General features: G+C 44.1%; 1 protein-coding gene across 1 annotated transcript in view; it reads right to left on the minus strand.

Annotated features, from left to right (window-relative positions):
• Positions 1–17,905, minus strand: part of CDH1 (cadherin 1) — an 80,554-nt gene that overhangs the window by 10,358 nt on the left and 52,291 nt on the right. The window contains exons 5-11 of the mRNA XM_004459603.5: positions 17,628–17,783; positions 16,818–16,962; positions 12,061–12,233; positions 11,657–11,785; positions 9,445–9,627; positions 7,908–8,152; positions 2,141–2,286 (exon numbers count right to left, since the gene is read on the minus strand). Coding sequence (XP_004459660.1) covers positions 2,141–2,286; positions 7,908–8,152; positions 9,445–9,627; positions 11,657–11,785; positions 12,061–12,233; positions 16,818–16,962; positions 17,628–17,783 — 1,177 coding nt within the window. The remainder of the gene's footprint in view (positions 1–2,140; positions 2,287–7,907; positions 8,153–9,444; positions 9,628–11,656; positions 11,786–12,060; positions 12,234–16,817; positions 16,963–17,627; positions 17,784–17,905) is intronic.

Genomic DNA, 17,905 nt, shown 5'->3' on the forward strand with positions numbered 1-17,905 from the left:
GTCCCCATCAGGACCTTACTTGCCTGGCCCTGCTTTTAATCTGCTGACCCGAAATTACACTTTAAGAGTAGGTTTTAGAACCTAAACCTTGAGGCCAGGCTTAGTCTTCCACATGATAAAGGCAACCTTGTCAAATCTGGAATTACTACCTTGGGAGACTGGGGAGTACAAGGGAGAGAAGACAATGAGTCACGGTGCATAGTAAGGAATTTGGCCTCCAGCTTCAGGGAGGGTAATTTCCAGTAATAGGGGGGTCTTATTATTTATGGTAGACCACAGATAATATATGATCACTTATGCTAATGAGATGATTGTGGGTGGGGTCAGCCTCACAGCCCCCCCCCCGTAATTAGGAGTTTGGGGTTTTGAGTCACATCCTATCAGCCCAATCTCCCTACCTCCAGGGAGGGGCACTGGAGATGGAGTTCAACCACATGGACATTGATTCTATCGTTCATGCCTATATCATGAAACTCTGTAAGAACTTTGGCTATCCCAAGCTGAGGTGAGCATCTGTGATTGACAGTACATAGCTCTGGGCTGGGAGGGTACCATAGAGAGGACATTCAAGGAGGCTTTGTGTGTGAGACCCTCCCAGACCCCGCCCCCCATGTCTCCACTTTTGGGTACTGCTTACTGGTATTTTTTTGCTACGATAAAACTGTAATTGTAGGTGTAGTACTTTCTTGAGTTCTATTCATTCTAGCAAAATATCAAAGCTGGGGGCGGGATGGGAAGCCCCAAATTTATAGCCAGTTGGTCAGAAATGTAGTTGGCCTGAGAATCCCCAAACTTCAGGCTGGTGACTGGCATGAGGGCAGTGCTGTGGAAGATTGTTCTTTACCTATGGAATCAGACACAGTTATGGCTAGTGAAGAGTCAGAACTGCATTGTAGTCGGTGTCAGAAGTCACTACACATGGGAAGCTAGATTTCTTTACATAGTAATTCTGCTTCTGAACATCCATCCAAGGGACACACTTGTGCACAGAGGCATGTATAAGAATATTTACTGATCACCGTTAGGGAAAATTAATAACTGTAAACAACCTCAGTGTCTCCAAATGTGTGAATGATTAAATTATGCTAGATGCAGACAACCTCATTATTAAAAAAAAGGTAGATCTATACGTGCCAGGATAGATTTGTTGTAAAGACTTATTGTCAATAAAAAAAATAATAAATGTTAAGTGATATGGATAAAATAATGCTTTTAAAAAACAAAAAGCCCTGTAAAACCAAATGGCTTTATATCAATTATACTTTTCTATGTAAACAAAAATATACAAACACACAGAAAATAGTTTGGAAGAGCCCCACGCCTAACTAACCAAGTACTTAAGCAGGCATTATGTGGTAAGCCCTATTCTAGAAATTTCTAAATAAATTAACTCAATTTAATCCAGCTGGGGGAAGAGGACATGGCTCAACTGATAGAGTGCCTGTCTACCATATGGAAGACCCAGGGTTCAAACCCAGGGCCTCCTGACCTGTGTGGTGACCTGGCAGAGCTGTCGCGAGCAAGGAGTGCCGTGCCACGCAAGGGCGCTCCTGTGTAGAGGTGACCCACACGCAAGGAGTGTGCCCCACAAGGAGAGCCACCCCGCATGAAAAAAGCGCAGCCCGCCTGGAGTGGCGCCGCACACACAGAGAGCTGACACAGCAAGATGACACAACAAAAAGAGACAGTTTCCCAGTGCCACCTGACAATGCAAGCAGATACAGAAGAACACACAGCGAATGGACACGAGAGAGCAGACAGTGGCAGGGGGTGGGGAAGGGGAAAGGAAAAAAAAACATCTTTAATCCAGGTGGGATATCACCATCACCCCATTTGTCAAACAAAGGAATAGAGGAACTTAATTTTTACTGAAGTCCAGACCACATAGCTTTGGACCTGGGATACAAACCCTTCTGGCTCCAAGGGGAAGGAGTGGGGTTTGGGCAAAGAGAGCCAGTGGGTAAGAGGACCTGCCACTTGACTTAAATAGTTTGAATTTTTGGCGGTGACAACGCGTGTCACATTGTTTCGCCAGGGCAAAAGGAAAAGGAATGAACTCATGTCTGCAAAAGAAGGGTGGAGGGCAGGGAAGCGAGCTGGCTGGGGGAAGGGGCAGCCAAGTCCCAGAAGAGCCCCCTACCGTTGTCAGTAGCCGTAATGAGGGCCGTGTACGTGCTGTTCCTCACGTGCTCAAGGTCCTCTCTGTCCAACTCGGCCCGAGTGGAAATGGCGCCCGTGTCCGGATTAATCTCCAGCCAGTTGGCCGTGTCCCTCCAAATCCGATAGCTGAAAAGGCACAAGCTCTGGCTTAGAATGCAAACAGCAGGTAGCGGAGGAAAGCTAAGGTTCTTCGTTTATATATTTTATTTTCAACTTTTTATTTTTAATAAAACTATCAAACCTACAGAAAAGTTGCCAGACTAGTATGATAAAGTGTACATGTATCCTTTGTTGAGATTCACCCCATCGGTAACATTTGGCCACACATGCTCTCCTTCTCTCTCCGACAAAAAATTCCTTATTTTGCTGAATTATTTGAGAATACATTGCAAACATCATGCTCCTTTACTCAAAATTGTTTCATTGTGTATCTCTTTACAAACAAGGGCATTCTTTTTTTTTTTTTTAAGATTTATTTTTATTTATTTACTCCCCACTGCCCGCTGTTCGCTGTTTGTGCTCCCTGGCAAGCTCAATTGCTTGAGCCACAGCCACTTCCCAGGGCATTCTCTTATGTAATTACGATTTGATTTCCAATGTCAGAAAACATTCCTGATAGAATATTGTTATTTAATATATGACACATTCAAATTTTGTCAATTTCCTCCAAAATATTCTTTGTAGCAAATGTATCTCCTAATTCAGGATCCAAACCAGGATCACGCATTGCATTTAGTTGTTGTGTCTTCCCCTACCCTTTTTCTTTCTTTCATTTTTTAAAAATTCAAATTTTATTTCAAATTTAAGAAAAATAAACAAAACAGACAAAAGGGACCTCAGCAAGTTATGGAAGGGAATTGGATGTGGTTCAAGCAATTGAGCTCCTGCCTACAATTTGGGAGGTCCCAGGTTCGGTTCCTGATGCCTCCTGGAAAAGATGAGCAGACACAGTTACTGCACAATGAATGGACACAGAGAGCAGACAGTGAGCACAAACAATGAGGGGGAGGAAATAAATAAATCTTTAAAAAAAAAAAAAGTTACAGAAGCATTACTCCTAAAGAGTTCTGTCCAGGCACTTTTATCTCATGTATTTCCAACAACTAAACAACTAACTCAATTGTAGCTCCAGGGTTCAGAAAGATAACACTGATGACCACAGTCAAGGTTTCCATATTAATGGTAAAAAAAAAAAAAGCTTAATCATATTCATAGCTCACAAAACCAAACCCATATTATTTTTTTTACCTTTAGCATTAATACAGTACTTTCTTTGCTTTTGCTACAAGAACATTACAATGTTGTTAACTACAGTCTATCAATTACGTTAGCTATATTTTCCCATGTATCACCACATTCTCAACACCCTGTAGTGTTAGGATACATAATTATATTAAGATAATATAAATACATCTTTGTATTTATATTAACCACAATCTTTATCTAATGGCCAAAATCACTGTTGTTATACATTCCCTATATTATCCTCCCGGTGTTTCCCAACTAATATTAGCACATTATGTTACCATCAAGTCCATCTATTACTACATATTTTCAATTGACTGTATTAAACAAGGTCCTTTCTTTCTTGACACTAACATTTTTGAAGTGTGCAGGGCAGTTATTCTGTAATGCCCCTCAATTTGGGCTTGTCTCTGTTTCCTCATAATTCGATTCAGGTTATGTTTTTTTTTTTTTGGACACTACATAGTGATGTGTTCTTCTCAGCGCATCAAATTAGAAGGTATGTAATACCTGCTTGTTGCGTTACTGGTGATGTTAACTTTGGTCACTTGGATGAGAGAGAGGTCACCAGATTTCTGCACGGTGAAAAATATAAAAGGTACCTGCTTCCCCTTTCTAATTTACCCGTAATCTAAAGGGAGGTAATTTGAGAATACCCTGTTTCCCAACTAACTTTGATCCAGTAGATTTAGCATCTATTGCTAATTCATGCCTAAAGCAAAGATTACTATGACCTTTGTTTTTAAAAGCAGACTTCTCCAGACCTGCTCCCTCCCCATGAACATTTGGAGACAAGTGGCGGTGGTGTTTTAGGCTGACACGGTGACTGGGGAGTGGCTGTGCTACTGGCGTTTAACCGTAGGCACCAGAGAGGCTAAACCCTCCAAACTTACATGGCAAAATCCTGTTTTATTCCAATGCCAAGAGAATCCTGTTGAGAGCACCTTATTAGGAGTTCCAGAAACAGTTCATCAGAGGAAATGAAGGGATGAAAATCAGAGATGTACTGCCCAGTTATCTATCAGGGTCATGGAAAGGCTCAGAAAATGAAGCAAAGAAACCTAAGGAATAAAGGATTCTGGATTCCTGCGGGCTCGTTCCCACTTAGAAGTGCACAGTGATGAATTACATAAAGTGGTCTTTGTTCCAGGGATACTGGCCCAAAGAGGTGCTTTGAGCTACTGCAAACTACACCACCAGCCCAGCCCAGGAAACATGCATTCCATGGCTTCATCACTGAAGAAAAATCCTACAGTACGTCTTTGGTTTTCCACTATTCTTTTAACTTTGATTAAAAACACATTTTACCAGGCTTTACATTTTGTGCCACTTAGAACCATTCCCCAGATTCTTAGTAGTGCATCGATCTCATGCACAAAATTATATTTTAAAGCAAATCCCAGATTTCATCATTTATCCTGTAAAACATTTGTTGTAGATCTTTATTAGGTAAGGATTAAAAAAAAAAAAAAGGAGAAAACACAATTACAATGCCCCTAACACACCTAACAAAAACAATTCCAGGAGGAGAGGCGGCTCAAGAGATCGGGTGCCTCCTACCCACCTGGGAGATCCAGGGTTCAGTTCCCAGTGCCTCCTAAAAGGAAGACAAGCACACAACAGACAGACACAGCAAGTGCAAACAATGAGGGAGCCGGGCGAAAGAAATTAAATTTAATTTAATTTAATTAAAAAAATAATTCCTTAAGGCCATCTAACGCCTAGTCTATGTTCAAATTTCCCTGATTGCCTCAAGGGTCTTTTGTAGTTGTATTATTTAAAACTGTATCTTGGGAAGCGGATGTGGCTCCAGTGCTTGGGCTCCCATCTACCATATGGGAGACCCTGGGTTCAATTCCCAGGGCCTCCTGATGAAGGAAAGCTGGCCTGTGCCACAAAGAGCTGACGGCTGGCGCCACAGAGAACTGGCAGCCCGTGCCACAGAGAGCTGGTGTGGCAAGATAATGCAGCAACAAAGGGAGATGTGGAGGAGAGACAGTGAGAGACACAGCAGACCAGGGAGCTGAGGTGGCTCAAGCAATTGAGTGCCTCTTTCCCACACTGGAGGTCCCGGGATCGGTAACCTGTGTCTCCTAAAGAGAATGATGAGAAGAAAAAGACAAGCAGACACAGAACACACAGCAAATGGACACAGAGAGCAGACAGTGAGCACAAAAAAGAAAAACAAAGAGGCAGGGGATAAAATAATACAAATAAAAAAAATATATATATATATATATTAAAAACTGTATCTAAGCATAGTCTACACACTACAATTGGATGACTTGTCTGAACACTCTTTTAATCTACAGCCGTCACCCCTCCCTTTTGCTGTAGAAATTGGGCCATTTGTTATAGAGTTTCCATATGCTACATTGAACTGACTGCTTCTTTAAGGTATATAGCTTGTTTCTTCATTCCTTGCTTTTCTTCTAGATCCTAAAGCTTGATTTAGATTCTGTTCCAACATTTTCTTGTCCCCCACAAAAATATTTCCTAAGTAGTTCTGTGTATATCCTATAGCATTATATATATCAAGAGACACACTAGTGTCTGGTTGTCCTTACTTTCAGTAAATACTGAAAGCAGTTGTAGGGAAGCAGACATGGCTCAACTGATAGAGCGTCTACCTACCATATGGGAGGATCCAGGATTCGATACCCAGGGCCTCCTGACCCGTGTGGCGAGTTGGCCCACGTGCAGAGCTACTGTGTGCAAGGAATGCCGTGGCACGAAGGGGCGCCGTGGCACGAAGGGGCGCCGCAGCGTAGGGAGCCGCCCCGCATGAAAGTAGCACAGCCCACCCAGGAGTGGCACCACACACACGGAGAGCTGACGCAGCAAGATGACTCAACAAAAAAGAAATGCAGTTTCCCAGTGCCACCAAGGGTGCAAGGGGACACAGAAGAATACACAGAGAGACCAGACAACAGCGGGGGGGGGGAGCTGCGGCGGAGAGAAATAAATAAAATAAATCTTAAAAAAAAAAAAAAAAGCAATTGTAAGGTTCATATGGCAACAGCCTGATTCCTCCATTTAAACTTCCGGCCTACCGGCCCAACTACCCACACATATGGTGTGTGCTCATCAGCCCTTTCATTCAGGATAGAATTGGCACTTAAGTTAATGAAACACTTTTCCAAATAACCTGAGAAATTGAAGCTATACTTAAACTTTTTTTTTGGGGGGGGTGCTAAAATACACTCCATCCCACCCCAAAACAGAAATACACTCAATCAAGGATGCCTCTACTCTGAATTTACACTAAATTTTTTCTAAATAATTCAGGACATTCTTACAGTTTCCTCTAAAGTAGATATTGACAGGTGCAGAGGAAGAAGGCACACTGACCAAAGGCCTCTCATTCTCAGAAATTACAGTTACTAAAAGAACACAGATGTGTCATCTTTGGGAATATGCTCTAATATCTTCCCTTTGGGGAAACGGACTTGGCCCAGTGGTTAGAGCGTCCGTCTACCACATGGGAGGTCCGCGGTTCAAACCCCGGGTCTCCTTGACCTGTGTGGAGCTGGCCCATGCACAGTGCTGATGCGCGCAAGGAGTACCATGCCACGCAGGGGTGTCCCCCGCATAGGGGAGCCCCACGCGCAAGGAGTGCACCCGTAAGGAGAGCCGCCCAGCGTGAAAGAAAGTGCAGCCTGCCCAGGAATGGCTCCACCCACACTTCCCGTGCCACTGACGACAACTGAAGCGGACAAAGAAACAAGACGCAGCAAACAGACACAGAGAACACAAAACCGGGGGAGAGGGGGAATTAAATAAATAATAAATAAATCTTAAAAAATATATATATATGTATCTTTCCTTTGAGTTACACCATCTTCATGCTGAAGAACCACATACGCGATCAAGTCCAGCTCTCAAACAAAGAGCAGCACGGTAGCACACAGGATGACGGAGGACTGTTGGTTGGTGGGTGTGCTTTCAGTAGCTGTGGCTGTGACTTACAACGTTAAGTGCCTTTACATTTTAAAAAAGGAAGCAACCGTAACACAATGTCAGGTATGTAAGTTAAGGCACATTCCCCCTATACTGCAAGAACCCCAGCCCCATTCCTCTGCCCCTTTACAGCCTGAAGCGGTCAGAGCAGACATCATTCCAGATCCCTCAGGATCGAGGAATGAACAACAATAAGGGGAAAGTGTACCTGTTGACTAAAGTAAATTTATTGTTATTGTAGTTATCATGTGTTAACTGACTAACCTGTAACATTTATTTGAGTAATAATTTTAAAAAGATGTACACTATTGCGCACACAAGGAAAAAACAAAACAAAACAAAACACCAGAGTGGATAAGCCTGGAATAGCTGACTACGATGACAAGGGAAAAGGTGTGGGGAAATGGGGAATAAAAAAGGTAAACTTAGTAAGAGAAGGATCTTGCACAGTCCAGAGTGCCATGAACTAGATATTTAAAAGATTAATTTAAAAAAAAAGACTCCATCACAAACATCAGTCAAAAACACAGCTCCACACTTACGTTATCTTCTGTTCCATGAACCTGTCCGGGTCCTGGGCAGTGTAGGACGCGATTTCCAGGCCCACGCCAAAGTCTTCCGGCACTTCCACCCTCTTGACGGGGGGAATGAACAAGGGGGCTTCGTTCACGTCGGTCACGTCCACGGTGACGGTGGCTGTAGAGGTGGAGAGAGTGACCGCAAAGGGCACCGCGTTCACCACTGTCACAAACAGAACGTACTGCTGTTTGGCCTCGAAATCTAAGCCCTAGTGATCAGAAATAAAAATGAGGGCAAAAATTAATATCCCAATACGTTTTATATTATAATTATTTTATTTTATTTTTTAATTTTTTATTCATTTTTTAAAAATATTACATTCAAAAAATATGAGGTCCCATTCAACCCCACCGCCCTATAATTATTTTAAATCCCTAATTACTTGGTAGGGAGTATTTCAAGCGATTCTTAAATCTAGCTGCATTAACAAAAATTAACTTGGGAGAATACCAGTGCCCACACCTGGCTAATAATAAGCCTAGACCCATTAAGTAGTAATCTCTGAAGGTGGGGCCTGGGTATCAGTATTTTCAAAAAGCTCCCTATCATTCAACCTTTAGAAATGAGAACCACAAGTTGAGAAAAAAAAGATAAACTGCATGAAATAGCAAACGGCAAACCTAGGTTAACAATCATAAGCGAAGTTACTTATTTATCCAGAACCAATAAGAGTGTTCACTTCACAGCTTTCCCAACAGGAAATGGACAGAAGATGTGTCATGGCAAGAACTTGGGGCTCAGAGTCAGTCAACCTCAAGGTCAACTTCCAGCTGGGCCACCTCCTAGCTATGCAATTTGGGCCGCTGAACCTGTGCGCCAATGTTTACACACCTAAGTAAGTAGGAAAAAAGAACTACATCACAGAGGTGCAGTATGGAATAAACCAGAACTTTTATGAATCACCACATATATAGCAGGAACTCAAATCATTAGCTTCTTTCTTCTGATGATAGAATAGTAACAGAAAATGATAACATCAAATATTGAAACAGTCCCTTTAGTTAAGTGGGAGACAAGATTGTCTACACAGCAATGAAAAAACAAAGGGTTTAGTCATGTACTGAAGAAGAAATCAAAGATTTAAGGCTAACCCAAGGATCTGTTAAACATTTGACTAACTTCAACAAATAACTTGCCCCAAAACTTCCTAGTTTCAAATTCCAAGACATTTTTCAAAAGCAACCACATTTGTTCCATTTCAAAAACAAAACAAAACCAAAACCAGTAACATAGCATTTGAGAAATGGATATGACGGTAGGCAAATGCTTCTGGGAGAGTCTATTAACAGCTTTAGGATGTTGTGCAGCAACTTCCTTACTTCTTATATGAGCACCAAGAGTTCACTGCAAACCCCACACGGTCCACCAAAATCTGGGAAAGCCCCCCCCCCCCCGCCGATCCCACCAAGATGAATTTCTTCTGAAAAGACACCAAGGGATACAGGACTGGGTGTCTACCTGGGCGGTACCTTTCTGCATCTCGCCAGGTACAATACAAACCTTGGTTGTTTTCAAAATGCCGTCGTTGGTTGCTGGATCGGTGACGACAGTAAACTGCCCCTCCTTATCGTTTGCTATGGAGTACACCGCCAGCCACGCGGGGGTGTGGGCAACGTCAGCGTCAGTCACTTTGAGCGTGGCGATTTTAGCGTCAGCCTCGTTCTCAGGTACCGTTTCCTGGTACTGCAGAGCAGAAGAAAAGACGGGGGTCACTCGTGACACAGTGAGACCCGACACTGGAGTCCCAGGTTTCAGGGGGTTAAAGGAAGGCTTTCTGAGACCAAGTTTGGAGGGGGTGTGACTGGGAGAGGAGAGGTGACGGGCACAAAGCTCACTGCCAGCAGGCTCCCGTTTCCTGTTGCTGGAGCCGCTGGTAGCCACAAATGCCGTCCCCAGGTACCTGACATAGCTTTCCCAGGCCCTGGCTACCCAAGGCTCCTCGGCACACTCTGGCCCAGGCGGTGACTATGATCTTGACCAAGGGCAAGACACTGGGATTTATCAACCCCCACCCCCAACCCATTCTCTAGCTTCATAAAATGAAAAGTGTGGTCCTTTCAATCCTCTGCTTCAAGACTCTTTCAGGACATCCTCTTGCACTCAGGATAAATTCTAAAATTCTCACCTCTAAGACCACGGGGGACGTGGCCTCGTTTGGTTCACTACAGCCACGCTAGCTGTTTCCTTTCTTCCTGTGCAACAAGTTTCCTCTCGATTCAGGGCATTTTGCACATGCTGATCCCTGTGCCTAGAAAACTCTTTCACCTTTGCCTGACCTCAAGCCTTCGCAAAAATGTCACTCACCGTCTTCGTGAAGCTTCTCATACTCGCGGCATCTAGGTTAGGGTGGCAGACACTGCTAACTGCCTACTGAATATTCATTCTCCCTCTCTTCACTAACTATTTTGTTGATGACAACAATGTGTCCAACTAACTACTACATTCTCCTTTTCAGATGGCAGTTGCCATTGGGAGGCAAGTGGAACTCGTAGGCAGCTCTTCACAGATAAGTATGTCCTTAATAAGAGGACCTTAGTCAGCAGCAATGTCTTTTGTCCCTAGTCCTTGCCTCTTTCCTGTTTGAAGTATAGATATGATGGTTGGAGCGCCACTAGCCATCTTGGACCACCAGATGACCCTTGAGGATAGAAGCCTTGTACTAAGAATGGTAGCACAGCCAGGCAAAGGAGCCCTGGTATTTATGACAAGGTAGACTGTCTACCTCTGGGCTTTTTATTACATAAGAGGGGGGAAAAAATCAACCCCACAATAGAGCAGTCTCTGTTACTAACCATTAAACCAAATTTGAAACTTATACAATAAGGTTTAAGGTTCCTCTATTTGACTCTCAGTAGCTTCTCCTTGATTGCATTGAATATAACTGACATTTGATAATTTGTGTAAATTCCCTGCCATCTCCCTAGCTAGATTATAAGTGCCATGAAAATAGTCTTAGTCTGTTGAGTTTGTGGTTATATCCCTAGTATCCAATACAGTACCTGCTATAAATTTAGAAAATATACTACCAAGATGCACAATGCATGGAGTCGTCAGGCTCTTTTGCCAGTTTCATAAACCTGCACCAATGGGCCCCAGAGCAAGGACAAAAACAAAGATGCTCAATTTTTTTTTTTAATACTCACTTTTTTTTTTTTTAAAGATTTTTAAAAACATTTCTCTCCCCTTCCCCACCCCACCCCCAATTGTCTGCTCTCTGTGTCTATTCACTGTATGTTCTTCTGTGTCTGCCTGCTTTCTTGTCAGTGGCACCGAGAATGTGCCTTTTTGTTGCGTCATCTTGCTGGGTCAGCTCTCCTTGTATGTGGCGCCACTCCTGGGTGGGCTGCATTTTTTTCGCACAGGGTGGCTCTCCTTACAGGGCGCACTCCTTGCGCGTGGGGCTCCCCTACGCGGGGGACACCCCTGCGTGGCAGGGCACTCCTTGAGCGCATCAGCACCGCGTGTGGGCCAGCTCATCACACGGGTCAGGAGGTCTGTGGGTTTGAACCTTGGACCTCCCATGTGGTAGGTGGACGCCCCATCCATTGGGCCAAATCCGCTTCCCAACAGGCTTGCTTTTAAGCATAAAGTTAACCCTCACTAGTCTGGGGAAAGTTTTCTAAAGGATTCACCTATCAGGAATTGTAAAATATATTTTATGAACAACAAATAGGCTTTTCTTTGGAAACCATCGAAGGAATTGCAGAATTACCATAGTTGGGTTGAAGACTGGAGGGTTATCGTTGGTGTCGTTGACCGTGATCACAGCTATTGCTGTTGTGCTTAAGCCATTCCCTTCGAGATCGGCTGCTCCAACCACCAAGGTATACGTGGGAATGAACTGCAGAGCAAACATACGTGGAATCAGGACCAATCATCACCTCACATCCAGTCTAGCCCATCAAAGAGAAACCGATTTTCTAGCATCTTGAAATGCCAGTCCACCTGCCTTCTAGCACAGAACAGGTGCCTCGACTGCAAAGCTGAGGACAAGCACTCTGACTCGATACGCTGAGACCAGTACCACGTGAAATGGCAACTGGCCTCAGCAGAGCTTTGCATCGTCCATGGATGTGACCACATATTTGCCCTCTACACCCTCTAGATCCTCCTGACCTCTCGGTCCAGCCCAGGGGTGACCACACTGATGACGCCTGTCTCCTTGTTGATGGTGAACATGTTGCTTTCAGGCAGCTCCGGCTCTTGGCTGATGATGGAGTAACCGATGGCAGCATTGTAGGTGTTCACATCGTCTGCGTCTGTAGCTGAGACCTGCATGACTGAGGTCCCTGGAAGTGTACAAGGAGAGAGAAGCTAGGTCAAGCTGCGCTCTGGGATCTGTTTAATACTGTTCTGCTCTTTTGTGTCCAGAGTGATAAAGGAAGGGGGCAGGACCATGCCCAGCTCTTCCATTCCCTAGTTTCTAAAATTCTTCCCAGAGTGCTAAGAGAGGAGGAATGCTTTCCACAAATAAGCAGCGTCCCTGAGACTCTTTCTAACACACATCTTAGCTGAAGGTGAATGCAGCGAAGAGTAGGGAAAATAAATGACCTTAAACTAAAACATTCTGCTGTATCTCTTGTATTGAGTAAATAGCATGTAAAGTAAGAAGAATTCCAGAATTTTCCACAATTGGCCTCTTGGCCACAGCTACATTGGAGAGAATGGTCATTTGGAATGACTGCCTTCAAAGAGAAAGAAAATACTTATAACAATATGACAAAGGACTAGTACCCAGGACATATAAATTACTTTAAAGAATAAATAAAGAGAAAAGCATAGGGTGAACTCTTAAGTTATTCATTTTTCCCTAAATTTTTTTTAAAAAATGATCTATTTTATTTATTTACTGCCCCCCCCCCCTTGTGGCTTGCTTGCTGTCTGTTCTGTGTGTCCATTCGCTGTGCGTTCTTCTGTGTCTGCTTGTCTCCCTTTTGTTGGCATCATCTTGCTGGGCCATCTGTCCACGGGTGTGGGCTGTCAGCTCTCCACGGGCACGGATCAGTTTGCCTTCGCAAGGAGGCCCCAGGAAGCGAATCCAGGTCCTCCCATATGGCAGACAGGAGCCCAACTGATTGAGCCACAGCCGCTTCCCTGCCCCTACATTTTTAAGGGCCTTTTGCAGTCAATAGTTCCTTCAAACTGGTTATCCAGTTCATTAAAGTTGGTAGATCATGGTGAAAATGCATTTTTAAGGATGGTGACAGATGCTCCAGATCTTTTATCCCTTGAACAGAGTTTTATCTGGGTGATAACTACATGCCACATGGGATATGTCAGAAACAAAGGGATATTTTAAAGGTAGGTATTTGAAAATTCTTTAGTTTTAATGGATATTAAATGATATACTCTAAAAATAAACATGCAATTTGCAAGTACTGCAATGCAGTGATTAGCATTAGGTATACCTCCTTTTTATATCCTTGCTGTGTTCCATTTATTCAGAAGCATAATACTTTTAAAGTTCACTTGCTGTTTTACCCCCACACCTAATCTAACTTCATATAGAAGGCTTGCATTGTATGTTTTTGCCTCATTGCAGTGAATTAACATGTACTAATTATAACTACAGCTATATTTTTATGTTGACTAAATGTTATAAAAGTTCTGCCATTTATCAGCTCGAATCAAGTAAACTTAAGAAATAAATTCTTGTTCATACACACAAAAAAGGAATAAATAAGGGGAAGCTGAGGTGGTCCAGGTGATGGAGCACTTCCTTTCCACATGGGAGGTCCTAGGTTCAGCTCCCGGTGCCTCCTAAAGAGAAAACGAGCAGACACAGAGAGCACCCAGAAAATGGAAACAGAGCAGACACTGAATGCAAACAATGTTGGGGAAGGCGTATGTACAAATTTAAAAAAATAAACCTTGGGAAGAGGACTTGGCCCCATGGATAGGGCGTCTGTCCCAGGCCTCCTTGACCCATGTGGAGCTGGCCCATGCGCAGTGCTGATGCACGCAAGGAGTGCCGTGCCACGCAGGGGTGTCCCCTGCGTAGGGGAGCCCCACGTGCAAGGAGTGCGCCCTGTAAGGAGAGCCACCCAGCATGAAAGAAAGTGCAGCCTGTCCAAGAATGGTGCTGCACACACAGAGAGCTGACACAACAAGATGACGCAACAAAAAGAAACACAGATTCCCGGTGTCGCTGATAAGGATAGAAGCGATCACAGAAGAACACACAGTGAATGGACACAGAAAGCAGTCAACCGGGGTCGGGGGAGGAGAGAGAAATAAATAAATAAATAAATCTTTAAAAAAAAACATTTGTACAATCTTCACAAGATTTCTACAAAACTAAACTGGCATTTAAAAGAATAAAAAAATAAAAAATCTTTAACAAAAAATAGAATAAATAAGGGAGCAGATGTAGCTCCAAGTCATTGAGTGCCTGCTTCCCATATACAAGGTCCTGGGTTCAATCCCTGGTACCTCCTTAAAAAAGAAAAGGGTAGGGGGAAGCAGATGTGGCTTAAGCAATTGGGCTCCTGTCTCCCATACAGGAGGTACAGGGTTTGATGCCCAGGGCTTCCGAAAGGCAAACTGGCCTGTGTGGCAAGCTGGCCCATGTGGAGTGCTGGCCTGTGCAGAGTGCTGGCCTGCACAAAGTACTGCCCCGTGCAGGAGTGCTGCCCCACGCAGGAGTACTGCCACAGCAAGATGACGCAACAAAAAGAGACACAGAAGACAATAAGAGACATGGCAGATCAGGGAGCTGAGGTGGAGCAAGAGAATGACCACCTCTCTCCTACTCTGGAAGGTCTCAGCATCGGTTCCCGGAGCTGCCTAATGAGAACACAAGCAGACACAGAAAACACACAGTGAATGGACACAGAAAGCAGACAATGGGGAGGGGGGGCAGTAAATAATTAAAAAAAAAATAGTATATCAATGCTGAGGGTCCTTAATAGGGGGAGTATGGGAATTTTTCTTACAGACTAAGGAGTATGTTCAAAGATTTACTGGGACAATGACTGCAGAACTCTGATGAAAGTGAGAGCCACTGAGCATACACTTTGGATAGAATGTACAAGGCATGAGACTATATAATACAGTGAACCATGTGGTGGAAGATGGACTGTGGGTAACAGTACAAATAGGAGTGTTCTTTCATGGATTATAACAAACATACAATACTAACAGATAGTGTTACTAATAGGTGGTATATGGAAAAAATATACCAAGTGTGTGCTATGGCCCATAATTTATAATCTTTAGGGACGTGGATTTGACCCAATGGATAGAGTGCCCACCTACCACATGGGAGGTCCAGGGGTCAAACCCAGGGCCTCTTGGCCCGTGATGAGCTGGCCCACGCACAGTGCTGATGTGCACAAGGAGTGCCGTGCCACGCAGGGGTGTCCCCTGTGTAGGGAAGTCCCACACACAAGGAGTGCACCCTGTAAGGAGAGCCACCCAGTGCGAAGAAGTACAGCCTGCCCAGGAGTGGCGCCGCACATACGGACAGCGGCCGCAGCAAGATGACAGAACAAAAAAGAGACACAGATTCCCAATGCCGCTGACAAAAATATAAGTGGACACAGAAGAACACATAGCGAGTGGACACAGAGAGCAAACAACGGGGGGGCAGGGGGAAGAGAAATAAAATAAATCTTTTTAAAAAATATATTATCTGTAACAAATGTTCACAACAATGTAAGATGTTGGTGGAAGGGTGATGCATAGGAATTCTGCACCTTATGCATGATTGTTTTGTAAGCTCTCAACTTCTCTAATTAAAAAGAAATAAAAAATAGGAAAAAAAAAATAGCCCAATGGAAGAAAAGGAAAAGATTGACTTGAACAGACTTGTCACAAGGGAGAAAGTCAAATGGCCAGTAAACGTATCCTAAGAAGCTCAACCTCATTAGTAATCAGGGAAATGCAAATTAAAATACTACTACACAGCACAAGCAACTAAAGAAAAAATAGATAAATAGGACTTCCTCAAAATTAAACTTTTTTTCTAATCAAAGGATATATAGGCACATATCTGACAGGTGAGAAACCCTTTCTTTCTTACATATCCTAGAGAACTCTTGCAAATTTGTACCAGTAGACATATCCAAGAATGTTCTTAGAGCATTGTTCATAATAGAAAGAAACTGAAACAACTCCAATAGCCATTGATAGTGGAATGGACAAACCATGACACAGTCATCAAAGAGGGCAATAAAGGGAAGCGGACGTGGCTCAATTGATAGAGCATCTGTCTACCATATGGAAGGTCCAGGGTTCGATCTCCAGGGACTCCTGATTCGTGTGGTATGCTGGCCCACATTCAGTGCTGCCGCACACAAGGAGTGCCCTGCCATGCACGGGCACCCCTATGTAGGGGTGCCCCACACACAAGGAGTACACCCCACAAAGAGAGCTGCCCCGCATAACAAAAGCGCAGCCGGCCCAGGAGAGGTGCTGCATACACGGAGACTGACGCAGCAAGATGATGCAACAACAAAAAAAGATGCATTTTCCCAGTTCCGCTGGATAATGCAAGCAGATGCAGAAGAACACACAGTGAATGGACAGAGAGAGCAGACAATGGAGGGGAAGGGGAGAGAAATAAATAAAATACATCTTTTAAAAAAAAAGGAGAGAAGGAAGTGATCAGAGAGGGCTATCCAACGGGTTTAAGGTACCGACAAGAATCAATTTTTTAATCAGGTTGTTCCTGGACCACTGATCTTTTATACATGCCTCTGTAGGTTGGATATGACTTACACACAAACCGGTGTATAGTTTCCAAAGAAGTTCTGTCCATATGAAGGACCAGTTTCAGAGAGCTGACCCTGATCTCCGGCTCCTAACTGGAGCTGTGGTCCAAGGAACCTAAGTATTTCCCTGGGTAGTCAGCTCCAGGGTATTGGAAATACCTGGGAGAGCACCTTCCATGACAGACCCCTGAAAGACCTCCTGGGTGAATTCGGGCTTGTTGTCGTTCTGATCCACAACAGTGATCACAATCTCCATCGGATCCTCAATGGCTTCCCCATTGGAAGACACGGCATGGGACAAGAGCTGCAAGGACCAAGGGAGGGTTACTTGGGACCTGATGAGGAAGAAATGGAGGGAGGGGTCTGACCAGAACCAAAGGGAATCTACAGGCCTCTACTCCTTCCCACTCCCTGGGCATGCGGATGCCCTTGGCAGAGAACTTTTCTCCCATATCAGATCATGACACAGGTTGAGCTGGGCTGGAGAACATACTCTCCAGGCCAGAGCTCCCATTTCACCACACAGCCTAGGGTGTTTTGTCCAGGAGACAAAGGTGGAAGCCTCAGAAATGTCTTGCAAGCAGCAGAAAATTCACTCAGGCCACTCCAGGTCAGGGTTTCCCCCAGATTTTTTTTTTTTTTTTTTGCATTTGACACCAACATATTACCTCCCAGCTTCTCTAAGCTCATGTGGCTCCCCAACCCCAGAAGTGGTTTTTTGCTCCCCAATGTCATCCCTGAACTCTTCTCTTGAGTCAGGGACTCCCACCTCCAAGAATACCTTACTTCTTGGGTCTAAACTCTGTTTGCATTCATCCACATGAGGACTCTCTCCCAATTTGCCCTAAGTTCTCTTGACAAGTTCCTCACAGGTTGAAAGCCTCTGATCTAGAGATCCAACCCTGGGATGGCCAAAAAATTATGGAAGGATATTGCGCCATCATCAGCAAGCCTCTGCAAGATACTCACGATGTACTTGGCAATCGCTTCTCTGTCCAGAGGCTCTGTCACCTTCAGCCATCCTGTTTCTCTTTCAATAATAAACACACCGACAGGAGGCAAGTCCGCCCCTTGGCCAGTGATGCTGTAGAAAACCTTGATTTCTTTGTCCCTGTTAGATTTGATCTGAAGACAAAAGAAAAAAACAAAAACAGGATTAGCAAAGAGGGATCCTGACGATGAGTTGCTTTTCTCATCTCAATCCTTCTTTGCCAAATTCCTTCCAAAGAAATAGGGAACTTCTTTCT

The sequence above is a fragment of the Dasypus novemcinctus genome, chromosome 18 (genome assembly GCF_030445035.2).
Source record: "Dasypus novemcinctus isolate mDasNov1 chromosome 18, mDasNov1.1.hap2, whole genome shotgun sequence".
Classification (NCBI taxonomy): Eukaryota; Metazoa; Chordata; class Mammalia; order Cingulata; family Dasypodidae; genus Dasypus; species Dasypus novemcinctus.